At 38.9% G+C, this 14,214-nt stretch overlaps 1 protein-coding gene across 1 annotated transcript in view; it reads right to left on the bottom strand.

Annotated features, from left to right (window-relative positions):
- LOC131929364 (protein kinase C-binding protein NELL1) overlaps positions 1-2,000 on the bottom strand; it is a 159,738-nt gene extending 157,738 nt beyond the window's left edge. The window contains exons 1-2 of the mRNA XM_059285505.1: positions 1,926-2,000; positions 1,256-1,346 (exon numbers count right to left, since the gene is read on the bottom strand). Coding sequence (XP_059141488.1) covers positions 1,256-1,346; positions 1,926-2,000 — 166 coding nt within the window. The remainder of the gene's footprint in view (positions 1-1,255; positions 1,347-1,925) is intronic.
- Between the last annotated feature and the right edge of the window lie 12,214 nt (positions 2,001-14,214).

The following is a 14,214-nucleotide window of genomic DNA, read 5'->3' as shown; positions in this document are numbered from 1 at the left end:
AACCACTAACGCAAACCCAACCTAAACACAAAGAAAACACTAACGCGAACATAAACGCACAGTGCTCAGAGTCTAGCCCGGGGCGGAATCGCCTGTTTCAGCTTAATAAACGACTATAGTACCCCAACTTATTCATAGTCTTTTGCACTCACTTTAATTAACGTAGGCGCGAAACCGAACACGGGAGGCCCGGGACCCCAAATAGCACCCTGTCTGGGCGCCAGAGGACGCACCATGACGTCACCGCCTGATTGAACTTAGTAAACGACTATAGTACATAACTTATTCATAGTCTTTTGAACTCACGCGAACGTATATACCATAGCGTACACCGGAAGGCCCGGGGCGCCAAATAGCACCCTGTCGGGGTGCCGGAGGACGCCCGGATTTGATTCACTTAAAGACTATAGTAACCTTTCTTACCCATAGTCTATCGCACTGTTTAAAACAAAACTATGCAGCATAGCGCTCACATGATAGCCCAGGGTGCCAAATCGAACCGTGCAAGGGCGCCGGCGGACGCGCCTGTTTCAATTTAGTGAACAAAAATGATAATACTCCAAGCTTATCCGTAAATGGAAAGAAATAAACATATATGATTTGTAGGACCTGGCTTATTAAATGTTATTGATTTAAAAAAAAAAATTATTGAACAGTATGTTCAGTGTATAGAATAAATAAAAGGCAGTGTTAAAAATACCTAACGACATTGCACTTAATCAATCCCCGCTAATTATGTAATTTTTTTTTTATTTCTTAACACCAAAAACAAAGTAATAAAATGTAAATTCTTTCTTTTTAAGAATTTTTTTTATTAAAGGGAAGTAACTGTGCAGTCAATACATTTCCGACACAATTTTAGAAATTTTATAAACGTCGATACACTTTTTAAACATTTTATGTCGCGTTCATAATTGAAAATTATTCTTCTAAGTAAATAGAGTGAACATTGTTTTAAAAACTTTCAATGGTAATTTTTTGACTCGTAAATTTAGACTATGAGCACGATAAAAAATCTAACACTTAAATCCATAGAACTGTCAACGACAAACTTTTTTTTTGCCACACGTTACAGAACTGAGCTTTATATATTAGATAATAGTCTCACATGATTTCACAAACGCCACACAACGTCACAAAGCCAAACGTCCCACGTCGCACAACGTCACAGCCAAACGTCACACAAAGTCCCGTAACGTCACAAAGCATCACACAACGCTACACAGCGTCACACAACAAAACTTCAGCAACTTACCCTCCAGCACGAAGCTGACGGTGAAGATCACGCCGAATGCGAACAATCCGATATTAAAACGTCCCATTCCCGAATCAGCTTGGATCTCGTTCTTTCAGCAAGATCGGAACCCTTTGCATGGGACATGCTTTTATCCAAAGCTCATAGCCCACTACAGCCTGTTAGTGACTTTCTTCGTACTATCTCCAACACTGTCACTTTTATCCAAAGCTCATAGCCCACTACAGCCTGTTGGTTACCCCCCTTTGTACTATCTCCAATGTCACTTTTATCCAAAGCTCATAGCCCACTACAGCCTGTTGGTTACCTCCCTTTGTACTATCTCCAACTGTCGCTTTTATCCAAAGCTCATAGCCCACTACAGCCTGTTGGTTACCTCCCTTTGTACTATCTTCCACACTGTCACTTTTATCCAAACCTCAAACCACAGCTACATCCGATCTGTTGCTAATATCCAAATCGTATAGCACACTAAGACTATCTCCAACATTCGTTGATATCCAACTCTGAATTCTACCACAGCCTGATGATGACTTCCCTTTGTACTATATCCGACACTGTCGCTAATATCCACGTCTCATAGCCCTGTAAAGATCGCGAATGACCTTCCCCTTACAGTTGAGGCAAATCTCCTCTACTGTCGCTCTTATCCAAGCCCAAAGCCCAGTACAATCTGTTGGTGGCTTCCTCTGACTCCAAGACTACTGCTGGTGCCTTTATCTGACTGGACTATACCCAGCACCATGTCGACTTCCGGTAAGTTAAAGACTGAAATCTGATTGGTTCTGTAGGTTCAGTCAAGTCTTCTGAGTGTCAACTTGATACATCAGTTCGCAATTTTCTGTTGAAAATACGTAACAGAATAATAAATAATGATGGTAAAATTATATAACTAGCTTTTAAGAGCACTCAAAATAAGATAACATAGTATTAATAGTAGACACTTAGGTAACAGTAGCTTAAAATAGTAGAAAAGATTTGTAAAGGGACCAACAGTTTTACTATGAAGTTTTTTTAAAAAGCCGATTCTTTAGGAATCGTGCAATAATTCATCTTTGTGATTTGACCACACACTGATACACTGCCGTCATGACCTAATGTAAACTGTGTAAGTGGGCAGTGTTATAGTGTAATGTAATTTCGGTACAACCCTCTGACTTAACCAACATGTCTTTTTGATCTATAGTTTTCAAAAACGACACGAGCCATGAAACCATATTGCAGTAAGTTAGGGAGTCTTTAGTGTGGATGTTAGGGCTCATCTTTCTCCTTGCACATAGTTTTTGTTACATGCCACATTGACTTACCCCGAAAAAAAGTCAAGCACCCATTAATGCTGAGCTGACTCACAAATGTCCAAGTGAAGTTCGATCCCCAGCTTCTAGGTCAAAAAGTTTGTGCTATCAGTCGAGTGTGCTCTACCACCCAGCAACCCTGGAAGTAAAATTCCTCTTTAGACCTAGCGATCCATTGGGCAGATGAAGTTGAGTTCATATGTTTCTTGACCTCGGCATATGAAGGGATAAGATACTTTCCCTAATGTGAGTCAGAGACCCATCAGAGCTGGATGGAATCGGGGACGTTTCGCTGACTCGGATTAGCAGACTAGCGCTCTAACTCTTGACCAAGCCGTCCCATTCACTCCCCCAATAAAAAAAAATCAGCCTAACTAAACTGACGACAAGATTTACCTTATCTCTCTATACCAGAAAACACCCATGTAAATTATCCGTACAGTTCACCCTGTACGAGATTGTACAACAAGTATTAGCACACCTTTTATTATTTACTCACACAGAAACGAATGTACTCTAGTGAGCCACACGTAGGTCGCCGCAGGTAAGTCTGAGCAGGTGGGAAGATTACGTGACGTCATCTGCTATCTCCGACAAACGGCCCGTATTATAAAAATAGTCCCAACGATCTCAGAAAAGGCTAGTACCTTAGACAGGGGGGGGGGGGTGAGTTAACGGTACTTCTGATTTGACTTTTAGAGAATTTCGCAGGTAAGTTAACTAACAGGTAGGTAAGGTGCACTAGTATATTATTGTAACACAAGATTTTGCGTGTGATGGATGGGGTATGGAGAATGGGAAGGGGAGAATGTTTAAATACGTGCTGTCTGGATAATCTAGACTTTATCAGAACGTGATTATAGGATACGGCTTTTTTTAGAATAAATATTATTTTAAGAGAAAAACTTTTAGCGGTGTAGAGAAGTTGAATCTGGTTTTATAGGGTGTGTGTAACAATGTTGTATAGGTAAAAATGTTACATAAGCTATGGAACAATGAGGTGACAATGTTGCTTATACAACAATTGTGTATGCAACAATTGTGTGTATGTAACAATGGCGTGTAAGTAACAATGATGGGTATGTATGTAAGAATGTTGTGTATGTAATAACGTTGAGTATGTATGTCACAATGGTATGTATGTAACAATGTTGGGTATGTATGCCACAATGGTGTGTATGTAACAATGTTGTGTAATTATGTAAGAATGTTGTGTATGTAATAATGTTGGGTATGTATGTCACAATGGTGTGTATGTAACAATGGCGTGTAAGTAACAATGGTATGCATGTTACAATGGTGTGTATGTAACAATGTTGTGTATGTAATAATGGCGTGTTTAAACACCAGGCTTGATTAAGCGCCAGACAAAACTACTGGACTATAAAGCCGCCGTCAAGAAAACGTAGCGAGCTTTGCTTCTCACAGGTTGTAAAGGGTTAACGTATTTAAGAGCTGGTTTAAAGCCGTTATGGTGTTATACCGATAAGAAGATTAAGGTTGGATTAAGAATTAATTTATATAAGCTTTAAATATAAATCATACCCTCCCACCTTCTACATCTTATTCCCTTCCCCACCCCCTTTTCCACCTTGAATGTTTTGCGATGCGATGTAGTCTGCGATGAAAATTAAGATAAAGAGGGAAAAGCAACAGAAAACTCAGTTAAATGAAAATATGCTGTGCAAGTATTTCCAAGAAATTGTTAAATGTATAGGGCTGGTAAGTAGGTCACCAACCAGTTCTACGGCTCAATAAAACCTGCATGAGCCATAGAACTGGTTGGTGACCTACTTACCAGCCCTCTAGTACGTATTCCAACCTTAACCCTAAACTCAATCACTGAAGTCAACTTTAATCCCAACGCTTACATAAACTCCAGAAGAAAAAAAATCCCACCTTGATACTATACTGCATTGTCCTATCGAAGTTTTTTGTTTTGTTTACAAACCCGTAATAATTCCCGAGAACAAGAAGGATAAGCTAACAACCCCTCCTTGACCTACTATACAGGCTTATCGGCATCACTCATCATGGCGAGCCATCATCGACTTGCATCCCATCAGAAACGAACAACAAAATATCTTCCCCTGTACAAGACAACAGTGTATTTTCGATGTGAGGATGTTCATCAGATTTGAAGCTGATAGTCTCGACCTGTATGTACGACAGGTGAATGGGCGGCTGGCCAAGGTCGTGGATCGATATGAAAACATGTTTATACCCCAGTTAATGCCACGGTGTTTCTCACTTAATTGTTGTCTTCGTCTCAAGGTCGCCCAGGTCTAACGGTTTCTGCAGCACATGCAAGCAGACGATGAACTTTTTAAAGACTCGGGTTGTCTGGTATTTGAGAAAACAAGTTGTGTAACTTTGTCTAAAACCTTGTTCTACTACATTAGAAATATTTTAAAATAATGTATGTTTAAAGCGGTGTTGTGATTGTTGTTTTAAAAACGTGTGTATAAAATACATGTGTTTTAAACCTTGCGGAGCCGGGCATTCACCAGAAAGACGCTTTGCTCGAATGGACATTTGCCCGAATGGGAAAAATGCCCGAACGGACGTTTAACGTATGCTTTAAATACTGTTGCAGACATTATATCATTCAAAACTCGTAGCCGGATGGTAAAGTATACGACTGCTGTCCAGAAAGTCTTGAGTTCGAATCCCAAGTTCGTGTCAGTACAACGTCCCTGAGTCCACCCAGCTATTATGGGTACCCGACTCACGTTAGGGAAAGTAAAGGCGGCTTGTGTTACTATTGACCACACTATCCCTTCATATACCGAGGCCACTGAAACAATGACCCATTGTGTGGTCGTGTTGGTAAAGCTCGTGGTTGCTAAACCGTTAAGTCTCGAGTTCGAGCCCTTGGGCAGATAAGGCTCGATAGCTAGGAGAGACAACTCTAAAATTAAACACTAGGTGCCTTGTAGTTTGTTCTATGTTGGACAAGGGCCATGGAAGCGAATTCAAAAAGAAAAGCAGGCTGAAACAGGAGTCAACGTATACTTAATTGTGTTGGAGGGAATCTCTTCCAAAACTAAAATTAAGAACGAAGAAGAAGGAGATAGGGAACTTTAAAAAAAAAACAACAAAAAAAAAACTCTCTTTGTTAACAAACATTAAAGTAAGTTCTTCTTTTAGAAAGGTAAATAAAGATTCCTAGTCTCGTCTCGTATAACGAGAACCTGAGCATTGTACTCGAACCTAATGGTCAGTACAACTGGGTTAACATTCTTTAGATTCCCTCGTAGTCAACCCTAATAAATGTAAAACTTTAATGAGAAAAATTTCAGGGAACATTAAGTCAACTTAACCGATAATTACTGAAAACATTTATTATAACTAATTTCAAACTTGTCAAAATAGTTCATTCAATAAATAGTACAATCTTGTTGGTCGTGCCACCCCCCCCCCGTACCGTGCCTCAAGGACGCCCCAGGGTCAGGCTTGACCTGATGGGTCCCTGACATGTCAGGATGATAAAAGTACCAACCGGCCATTGTCCTGCCACGTGACCCATTCACATTGTCCGGCCACTGAAGGAGACCAAGCCCTTTTCATCCGCCTTGTTGATCGTCCCCAAGTGACAGAATCCTTCATATTTCAGAATTTTGTTCTGGCCAACTAGCCAAACGTGGGACCACACTGCGAACTCTAGCACAAGCTGGCATTTGTTTAATTCTGTGTAATGGTAGCAACAGGTCATTATAGGATCAATTGGCAAGTCAATGGCCAACACCATGTTTCAAACGGGTTCCCATACAAGTTTGGTATTAACATTTCTCATAAATTTTCTCATACAAGTTTCTCATACAAGTTACTCAAACAAGTTACTTATATAAGTTTGTAATAACATTTCTCATAATTTTTCCCATACATGTTTCTCATACAAGTTATTCATACTCATACAGAATATGCATACAAGTTTCTAATACACGTTTCTTTATACATGTTTGCCAAACATGTTTTTCATTAAACTTTTTCAGATGTTTCTCATGAAAGTTTTCCATACATTACTGTATTACAACCAGGTAAACTGGTGTGGTTTAATAGAGATTCAGTAAAGGAATGAGGGAGGTGGGAAGACAGATAGGAACAGTGAACAGCGAGTGAGATAAACATGAACAGAGATACAGAGAGGGAGATACAGAGAGGGAGATACAGAGAGGGAGATACAGAGAGGGAGATACAGAGAGGGAGATACAGATGAACAGTGAGACAAAGAGTGAGAATAACATGAGCATAGATTCAGAGAGGGAGATACAGAGAGGGAGATACAGAGAGGGACAGGGTGACAGCGAGTGAAAAAAAGACAGATACAGAGCAGTGTTTCATCCAGACTTTTTTCTCCGGGGGGCACTTGAAATTTTCGGGGGGGTGGGGGCGGTAGACTTTCTTCGGGGGGGGGGGGGCGGACACTGTTAAAATTATATATTTTCTATATAAATTATATAAATTTCATTTCGTTCGGGGGGGGGGGGGGCGGTAAAAAAATTTCGGGAGGGGGGGGGGCTTGTGCCCCCCCCCTCCCGAAGAGATGCCTGGAAGAAACTCTGATACAGAGAGGGAAAGAGAGATATGCAAAAGAGATGGAGAGGTCTAAATGACAGAGGCGTGTAGAGGTAGAAAGAGAAAGAGGGGGGATGAGGAAAGATAGGTGGAGAGGTAAATAGAGAAGCAGAGAGAGGTGGGGATGTAGAGAGACAGAAGGAGATATGATATGACTGTGTACACCCGACTTCTACGTAGCACAAACCAGAGCTGGGTCAATTACCCTTTCTCCTAAATTAAGTTAATTATTACAATTTTTTTTTCTCTTTACTCACCCTAAGGACAGACAAGAACGTATGCTAAGGGGGGGGGGGAGGTGGCGGGGTGGGGGGGGGGGGTGGGGGTGGTGGGGGATGAGTGTTTAAAAGAGAGATGACAGGTTTACAAGATCATATAACTTTATATATATATATATATATATATATATATATATATATATATATATATATATATATATATATATATATATATATATATATATATATATATACATATATATAATGTGTGTGTGTGTGTATTATCATGAGACATACAATATAACGTAGTGCGCAGTGTGCAACAAAGAAATGAGTGATATATTGTTTCGTTGTCATGTGTACTAATCATCAATGATGACTGTTTTAGTTTCTCATTATCATCCGCGTAGGACTAGACTCGGTCAAAAAAAATGTGTTTACTTTCTGCAGACAAAGAAAATTCTCGTGGTTCATGATCTATTTATACTGAGGAAAACATGGAGTAATTATGGCGTGCTACGTTATTGGATGATAAAAAAAAATTGAATTTCTAACACACACAAAAAAACAACAACAAAACAAAAATATCAGACTATTAAATATCTAGATTTCATTTTTTTTTTTAAAATAAATTCTTGACCCGTGCAGGTGATAATAAAAACTAAGGATGGCAAAGCGTTTCGCTTGAGGCTAGAAACGGATCAAATTATTTTTTTGTTCTGTTCATGGTTTATTAAAGCTTCAGTCAAAAAGCTGGCGTCGACGACACCAAGAAGAAAAACACGGATTTGAATTTGTCGCTATGCCCCGTAAGGTTTCTGTGAATCCCACTCAAAGGGCAGTCGACCTTGGGCATAACAATGGATAAAATCGCGTGTTAATAAGGGGCCGGCTGAATCACATTAGCGGTGGTCACTTTTTTTTTACTTTTGCTTTCTGACCTGTGGGCATGAGACCAGACGAGCTGTCTGTTTGCTGTAGATGAATGCTGTTTTTAGTGGCGGGGGTATTTTTTTTTCTGTTTGGTGTTGTTGAATGATGTTTTAGTAGTGGAGGCACTTTTTTTTTCTGTTTGGTGTTGTTGAATGATGTTTTAGTGGCGGGGGTATTTTTTTTTCTGTTGGCTGTAGTTGAATGATGTTTGAGTAGTGGAGGGGCTTCGCTAAAAAAAATTGGAATCAAGAAATCAAGAAGCGCGATAAATGGCCATATTTGTTGCTGCCTTTCTCAAAACTCGTCCACTCACGTGATCACATAGGCGGATCTAGGGGCAGAGGCGTAGCGAGGAAAGGCGGGGGGACGGACATATGACCCCGGGCGCCGACCATAGCGGGTGCCAAAATGGGTTGGAAAAACAAATTGAAAGTTTGAGGGGGGGGGGGTGGTGCAAATCGAAGGTTTGTCCCCGGGCGCCGGGAAGGGTCGCTACGCCTCTGTGTAGGGGTGGCTGCAGGGGGGGGGGGTGATCTTCCCCAAAAAAAAATCGGAAAACACATTTTAAAAACAATAAACGTAATAGATCTTTTCAGTTATTGTAAGTTAATATTTTTTTTTTTAAATATAAATATAAAATGCTCTTAATGTGTATTTGTATAGCTGTGTAGGATTTAAGAATGTATACGTAGGTTTAGCTCCTCCCTAATCCCGACAAATATATCCGTGTATAACTAACCCACCCACTACATATACTGAAATAGTAGCTTCAGTCTAGTGCCTAAAGTGTTGTTGTAGGAAGATAAATTGTTACACTGAAGTAGTAGCTCCAGTCTAGTGCCTATAGTGTTGTTGTAGGAAGATAAATTGTTACACTGAAGTAGTAGCTCCAGTGCCTATAGTGTTGTTGTAGGAAGATAAATTGTTACACTGAAGTAGTAGCTCCAGTCTAGTGCCTACAGTGTTTTGTAGGAAGATAAATTGTTACATTAAAGTAGTAGCTCCAGTGCCTATAGTGTTGTAGGAAGATAAATTGTTACACTGAAGTAGTAGCTCCAGTCTAGTGCCTATAGTGTTGTAGGAAGATAAATTGTTACATTAAAGTAGTAGCTCCAGTGCCTATAGTGTTGTAGGAAGATAAATTGTTACACTGATGTAGTAGCTCCAGTCTAGTGCCTATAGTGTTGTTGTAAGAAGATAAATTGTTACACTGAAGTAGTAGCTCCAGTGCCTATAGTGTTGTTGTAGGAAGATAAATTGTTACACTGATGTAGTAGCTCCAGTCTAGTGCCTATAGTGTTGTAGGAAGATAAATTGTTACATTAAAGTAGTAGCTCCAGTGCCTATAGTGTTGTAGGAAGATAAATTGTTACACTGATGTAGTAGCTCCAGTCTATTGCCTATAGTGTTGTTGTAGGAAGATAAATTGTTACACTGATGTAGTAGCTCCAGTCTATTGCCTATAGTGTTGTTGTAGGAAGATAAATTGTTACACTGAAGTAGTAGCTCCAGTCTAGTGCCCACAGTGTTGTTGTAGGAAGATAAATTGTTACACTGATGTAGTAGCTCCAGTCTATTGCCTATAGTGTTGTTGTAGGAAGATAAATTGTTACACTGAAGTAGTAGCTCCAGTGCCTACAGTGTTGTAGGAAGATAAATTGTTACACTGATGTAGTAGCTCCAGTCTAGTGCCTATAGTGTTGTAAGAAGATAAATTGTTACACTGATGTAGTAGCTCCAGTCTAGTGCCCACAGTGTTGTTGTAGGAAGATAAATTGTTACACTGAAGTAGTAGCTCCAGTCTAGTGCCCACAGTGTTGTTGTAGGAAGATAAATTGTTACACTGATGTAGTAGCTCCAGTTTAGTGCCTATAGTGTTGTTGTAGGAAGATAAATTGTTACACTGATGTAGTAGCTCCAGTTTAGTGCCTATAGTGTTGTTGTAGGAAGATAAATTGTTACACTAAAGTAGTAGCTCCAGTTTAGTGCCTATAGTGTTGTTGTAGGAAGATAAATTGTTACACTGATGTAGTAGCTCCAGTCTAGTGCCTATAGTGTTGTTGTAGGAAGATAAATTGTTACATTAAAGTAGTAGCTCCAGTGCCTATAGTGTTGTAGGAAGATAAATTGTTACACTGAAGTAGTAGCTCCAGTCTAGTGCCCACAGTGTTGTTGTAAGAAGATAAATTGTTACACTGAAGTAGTAGCTCCAGTGCCTATAGTGTTGTAGGAAGATAAATTGTTACACTGATGTAGTAGCTCCAGTCTAGTGCCTATAGTGTTGTAAGAAGATAAATTGTTACACTGATGTAGTAGCTCAGGTCTAGTGCCTATAGTGTTGTAAGAAGATAAATTGTTACACTGAAGTAGTAGCTCCAGTCTAGTGCCCACAGTGTTGTTGTAGGAAGATAAATTGTTACACTGAAGTAGTAGCTCCAGTCTAGTGCCCACAGTGTTGTTGTAAGAAGATAAATTGTTACACTGAAGTAGTAGCTCCAGTCTAGTGCCCACAGTGTTGTTGTAAGAAGATAAATTGTTACACTGAAGTAGTAGCTCCAGTCTAGTGCCCACAGTGTTGTTGTAAGAAGATAAATTGTTACACTGATGTAGTAGCTCCAGTCTAGTGCCTATAGTGTTGTTGTAGGAAGATAAATTGTTACATTAAAGTAGTAGCTCCAGTGCCTATAGTGTTGTAGGAAGATAAATTGTTACACTGAAGTAGTAGCTCCAGTCTAGTGCCCACAGTGTTGTTGTAAGAAGATAAATTGTTACACTGATGTAGTAGCTCCAGTCTATTGCCTATAGTGTTGTTGTAGGAAGATAAATTGTTACACTGAAGTAGTAGCTCCAGTCTAGTGCCCACAGTGTTGTTGTAAGAAGATAAATTGTTACACTGAAGTAGTAGCTCCAGTCTAGTGCCCACAGTGTTGTTGTAAGAAGATAAATTGTTACACTGAAGTAGTAGCTCCAGTCTAGTGCCTATAGTGTTGTAGGAAGATAAATTGTTACACTGATGTAGTAGCTCAGGTCTAGTGCCTATAGTGTTGTAAGAAGATAAATTGTTACACTGAAGTAGTAGCTCCAGTCTAGTGCCCACAGTGTTGTTGTAAGAAGATAAATTGTTACACTGATGTAGTAGCTCCAGTCTAGTTGCTACAGTGTTGTTGTAGGAAGATAAATTGTTACACTGATGTAGTAGCTCTAGTCTAGTGCCTATAGTGTTGTTGTAGAACGTTAATTGTTGTTGAAGCACGATCGTCCATCACCGGTGTTAATTAATTAGTCTGACAGTGTTGCGTCACGTTTTTAACTAATTAACTAGCACTGGTGATTGGATTCATTAATTATATCAACTGTTTTTCAGTCTTGGCCTAAAATTGACTTTATTACGCGCTGCCAAAAAAAAGGATTTTGTATAAAAAAATGTTTCCATCACTGCCTAGTTGTTGCATTACAACCGTTATAATAAATATACTTTATATTGGTATGTTCTTCTAGAATATACATTGACAACTCAACCTTGATTAAACTGACAGTAAATAACGTGTCTCCATCACTACCTAATCGGCTAATGAGCGTCGTTAGGATGTTAAGACGCATGCGTCTATAAACGAATTTTTGTTCAATAGGTTTAAGAACTTGTTACTAAAATAGATATAAGTTTAAGAACTTGTTACTAAGTATCTTAGATCAACAAGTGAAAGATCTTATTGCTAAAAAGACCTATTAAATTAATAACTTGACTAAAAAATATTAGACCAACAAGATTAAGAATTTGTTATCATAAAGGACAATAGAGCTAATAAAAATTCTGACCCCCAAACCCCATCCCTATTTTATTTTAACGAAAATAATTAAACAAAATGTCTTTTTTTTTTTTAAAAAAAAAAAAGGGTTGCCGATACCTTTCAAGTTTTAACTACACGAACCTATTCTTTGGTTAACTACAGCGTTAATGCATGTTTCTTTTTTTCATATCTCTGCCTCCATAAAATCTTTTCACTCCTCTCCAATCACTGACTATGTTTCAGACTTCAGCCGCCCCCCCCCCCCCCCCCACCCCACAACATTGTATGATGTTGGCGCGTGTATAATCACTCCACAGTTGCCGAATGTGAACGCGACTTAATTCCTCCATACATTGCCCTGTTCTCACGTGAATTGTTTCTGATCCCGCGAGATTGACAAACGTGAGCATTGTTCCAAGTTTTTAAGATGGCGGCCCGTAGCTTTCACCCCCTGGAATTAACGAGGTCTGGGGGTCTGACCCACCTGTCCCGAGTTGCCGTCGGGTCAGTGTTGGTATTGTGGCCAGGACGATGTCGAGCGTTGAGGTCAAATTCTGATTTATGTGTGGCCTGTGGGTGTCAGTCAGGTTTTTTAAAGTTGGATGACCGCAAGATTTAATGGAAATTGTGAAAGAGAAATAATTGGCAAATTACAAGCTGTAGAAGGATGTTAATGGAGGATTACTAAAAATAAGATATCACGTTATACAAACTGATAATTAAACTTCATTTTAATAATACAATTGTTTATTTGTTGTTTTTATTTTAAGTTTCTTTGAAAATTCTTTAGCTTATGAAACAGATATAGTGTAGCACACAATGAAGAACAATAAAGAAAATAGTATTTTAATATAAATAATGGTTAGGGTTTAGTTTAGTATTTGATGTCGTGATTAAAGTTTGCAGGCTAGGATTAGGATTAGACTTATAGATATGCTTATAATTGTTAAAGATTTTAATTGGAATTAGATTGAGAGGCAGATCTAGTTTTATTTTTTTGAGTTTTTCAAGGCTAGAATTAGTTTTAGTGCTAAAATTAAGTTTTTCTTGAAGACTAGTGTTAAAGGGGTTAGATATGCAATATGTTTTCCTTGGTGTTTTAGTTTGGGGTTATGTTCGAGTATATTTTCTATATACATAGCACTTTAACAGTATGTTCGTTTACTTCATCTGGCATAATTTATAATACAACATTGTAAATGTATAACTTCTGTAGAATACAGTTAACAAATAACTCGAATTCAGGTATACATTTACATATTTCAATACAGTTTAAGTTTAAATCCAAACGACATTTTCAAAAAGCCTCACAACAAAGACCCTTTGAACAAAACATTTGCTTTTTCTCAACATAAACAAACACCTCTAAACTTCATTCAAGTTCTTTCATAAACAAAAACACCAATCGTTCACCCCTAGTGTCACGGGTTTTGAATTACGCGCATGCGTCATCAATGTCAAAATTATTTCTTTACGAATCCGCCGTCTGGCTGGTCGTAGGAATTAAAATACATCTTCGAATACGAGTACAGAATCGATACTTACAGTAATGTTGACAATTGTATCCAGATCAAGTTGAAATCGACATTTATTTATTTTTTTGTTGAACTAGTAATCACATCTCCTATGTTACAAAAAAAATTGTCTAGGAATAATTTGTTCTGGATTTGTTCTGCGTCTTTTGTTCCATAGACTTCGCGCAATTCGGGACGGTCTGTCAAAACAAAGAGTGCGCCCCGAGGCAGACGGCTGTGACGTAACGGGGCCCGCCAATCTGCTGCTGATTACGCCGCCCCTGGGGACCTGGTTTCATTAGACCAAGTTTCCGATACCAAAATGAAAGCACAAGTCGATACTATGGGACTCAATACAGTACTGGGGTATTTTTTTTTATCCTTCAGTTTCGGGAGTTGTTTTTGTCTGGTGTGTTTTATTTGGGGAGTTTTGTATAGGGGCTGGTTGTAGGAAGTGTGTCTTCGGAATGGTTGGGGAAGAGATGATTAAGGGAGTAGCTGATTTGGGAGTAGTTGATTTAGGGAGTAGTTGTTTTGTGTAGTTGATTTTTAGGAAATAGATATTTTGGGGATAGTTGATAAGAGTAGTTGATTAGAGGAGTAATTAATTAGGGGAATTGTTGATTTGGGGGA

This window comes from Physella acuta, unplaced genomic scaffold (assembly GCF_028476545.2).
Source record: "Physella acuta isolate Inbredline_101_S28 unplaced genomic scaffold, ASM2847654v3 ptg001619l, whole genome shotgun sequence".
In the NCBI taxonomy this organism is placed as follows: domain Eukaryota; kingdom Metazoa; phylum Mollusca; class Gastropoda; family Physidae; genus Physella; species Physella acuta.
The sequence above is the reverse complement of the archived record's forward strand: the minus strand, read 5'-3'. Positions and strand labels throughout refer to the sequence as shown.